This window comes from Sinocyclocheilus rhinocerous, unplaced genomic scaffold, assembly GCF_001515625.1.
Source record: "Sinocyclocheilus rhinocerous isolate Xijiao unplaced genomic scaffold, SAMN03320098_v1.1 scaffold16773, whole genome shotgun sequence".
In the NCBI taxonomy this organism is placed as follows: Eukaryota; Metazoa; Chordata; class Actinopteri; order Cypriniformes; family Cyprinidae; genus Sinocyclocheilus; species Sinocyclocheilus rhinocerous.
The window spans coordinates 1-2,027 of record NW_015650932.1 but is presented as its reverse complement, the minus strand read 5'-3'; the positions used below and the strand labels follow the sequence as shown (position 1 = coordinate 2,027).

At 38.9% G+C, this 2,027-nt stretch overlaps 1 protein-coding gene across 1 annotated transcript; it reads right to left on the bottom strand.

Moving 5' to 3' along the window:
- Positions 1–428: 428 nt before the first annotated feature.
- On the bottom strand, positions 429–866 carry LOC107712644 (ribonuclease-like 3). The gene is made up of 2 exons (XM_016517957.1): positions 846–866; positions 429–755 (listed from the first exon to the last, which is right to left on the bottom strand). The coding sequence occupies exons 1-2, from the start codon at positions 864–866 to the stop codon at positions 429–431; spliced, it is 348 nt and encodes a 115-aa protein (XP_016373443.1).
- Positions 867–2,027: the final 1,161 nt, after the last annotated feature.

Below are 2,027 nucleotides of genomic sequence, written 5' to 3'. Positions count from 1 at the left end.
TAAAACCCACACGGGTAAGTTGCATGGGGCCAACATGGAACCCGTGGACAAACCCAATTACAACCCATATTTAGATGGAACCCAGATGGGTTTTGCATATCATCCCTAGTTGGGCCCCACCTAAAACCCAGGGAAATCCTGCATAAAACCTACTTGGGTATGTTGCATGGGGCTAACATGGAACCCGTGGACAAACCCACTTACAACCCAACAACAAACAATGCAATGTTATAAATCTATTGCCACTGTGTTCATGTTCACAGTTGTGCTTCACTGGTTGACTTTGGACTGCATCAAGCAGTGATTGCCAAATTTACAGCACATGTGAAAAAAATAGTTAAAAGCCACTGCACTTTTTTGACAGAAAAGAAGAAGTGAACAAATGATTATCAAACTATTATGAAGCTCTGTGGGGCTCTCTTTAGCCTCTATTTAGCCTCATAATGTACAGGCGATTCTCGATCACACTCCAAAACAATGTAACGAGTGGACTTCTTCCCTCTATATTGGCAATTTGGGTGTCTCTGCCCACTTTGTAATTTACAGGTGACCACAGGAAAAGGCTGGTTGCTCATAAACAGATTATTGCCCTGTGGAGTTCCTCCATTTCTTCCACAAACTACTTTATTATTATTATTATTTGCTTGAATGAAAGTGTTGACTTTTTTGCAGCCATTTTCAGTTCCAGAGGCAATGGTGTCTCTATTTCTGATTTCTTTGTCACAAGCATGCGCACTCACATGAGGACCCAAATGCTAATTGAGGAATTTTTGATAACGGGGCTTTTTATCATCTGGTTGACCATAAGCAGTGAGAGAAGCAGCCAAGACCAGCAGCAGAATCACAGCAGACAGATGAATCTCCATGATCTGGTGAACAACACATACATTTGACATTTGACTTATAAAAGCAGTTTATGTTCACTTGCACATATCTTATTTACTTTACTTTAACCCAGCCGTGCACGTTTTTGTACACAGACAGCCCCTTTGTTTTTCCTGTTAAACTGTATTCTTCTGTCCTTTCCCCCCCCATCTGCACTAAGACACATTTTTTGTGTATCTTATACTTCCTGAGTAAAGTTCGATGCGATGTGAATTCATCTAATTTAGGTAGTTAAGTCATTGGAATGTACTTATGTGTGGGTGACCCCTTTGTCATTTGTTAAAGCGGTCATATGATGCAATTTCAAGTTTTCCTTTCTTTTTGGAGTGTTACAAGCTGTTAGTGTATAGATAAGATCCCTGAAGTTGCAAAGACTAAAGTCTCAAACCCAAAGAGATATTCTTTATAAAAGTTAAGTTAAGTCCACGCCCTCCTAAAACGCCCCGTTTAAACACACCCCCACATGTCTACGTCACTGTGTGGGAAGATTTGCATAACACCGCCCAAATGTTCACGCAAAGAAAGAAGGCAGAACTAGTATTCTCGCTGTAGTATTGTTGCTGCCGCCGCTGCCATGTTGTGGAGGCGCTGTGTGTTTTGTTGAGATAAGAAAGCGAAACTACTTTGTTTGGCCTTCCAAAAGAGGGCACAACTAGAAATCAGTGGTTAAGTTGTGTTTACAACACTGTTCCAGAACACTTCAACCCAAATATTCAGATGTGTGCAGCGCATTTTACAGAGGACTGTTTCCTGAACCAGTAGCTTACAATGCTTCTGTGCACAAAGACTATAAAGTCTATATAAGTTTCTATAAAGTGGGGCAGTTCCAACTTTGCAAGGACACTCTGGTGTAGTGATCGACCGATATTGATTTTTTTTATAACCGATACCGATACCAATTATTTGCATGTTTATGTGCCCGATAACCGATATGCAGAACCGATATTTATTTACTGTTATAAAGTAAATAAATGACTAAGTGAAGTAAGAACATACTTAACTTTGTTTTTTCCTCTTTTCAGTCATCATCTTTTTTTTTTAAGTGTTGAAAATTAGCAGTCATTCATGTTAAAATTAATATTCATACTACAACAATAAAAAAAAAAACATTTTATTTATAAAAAGCATCAACAGCAACAACA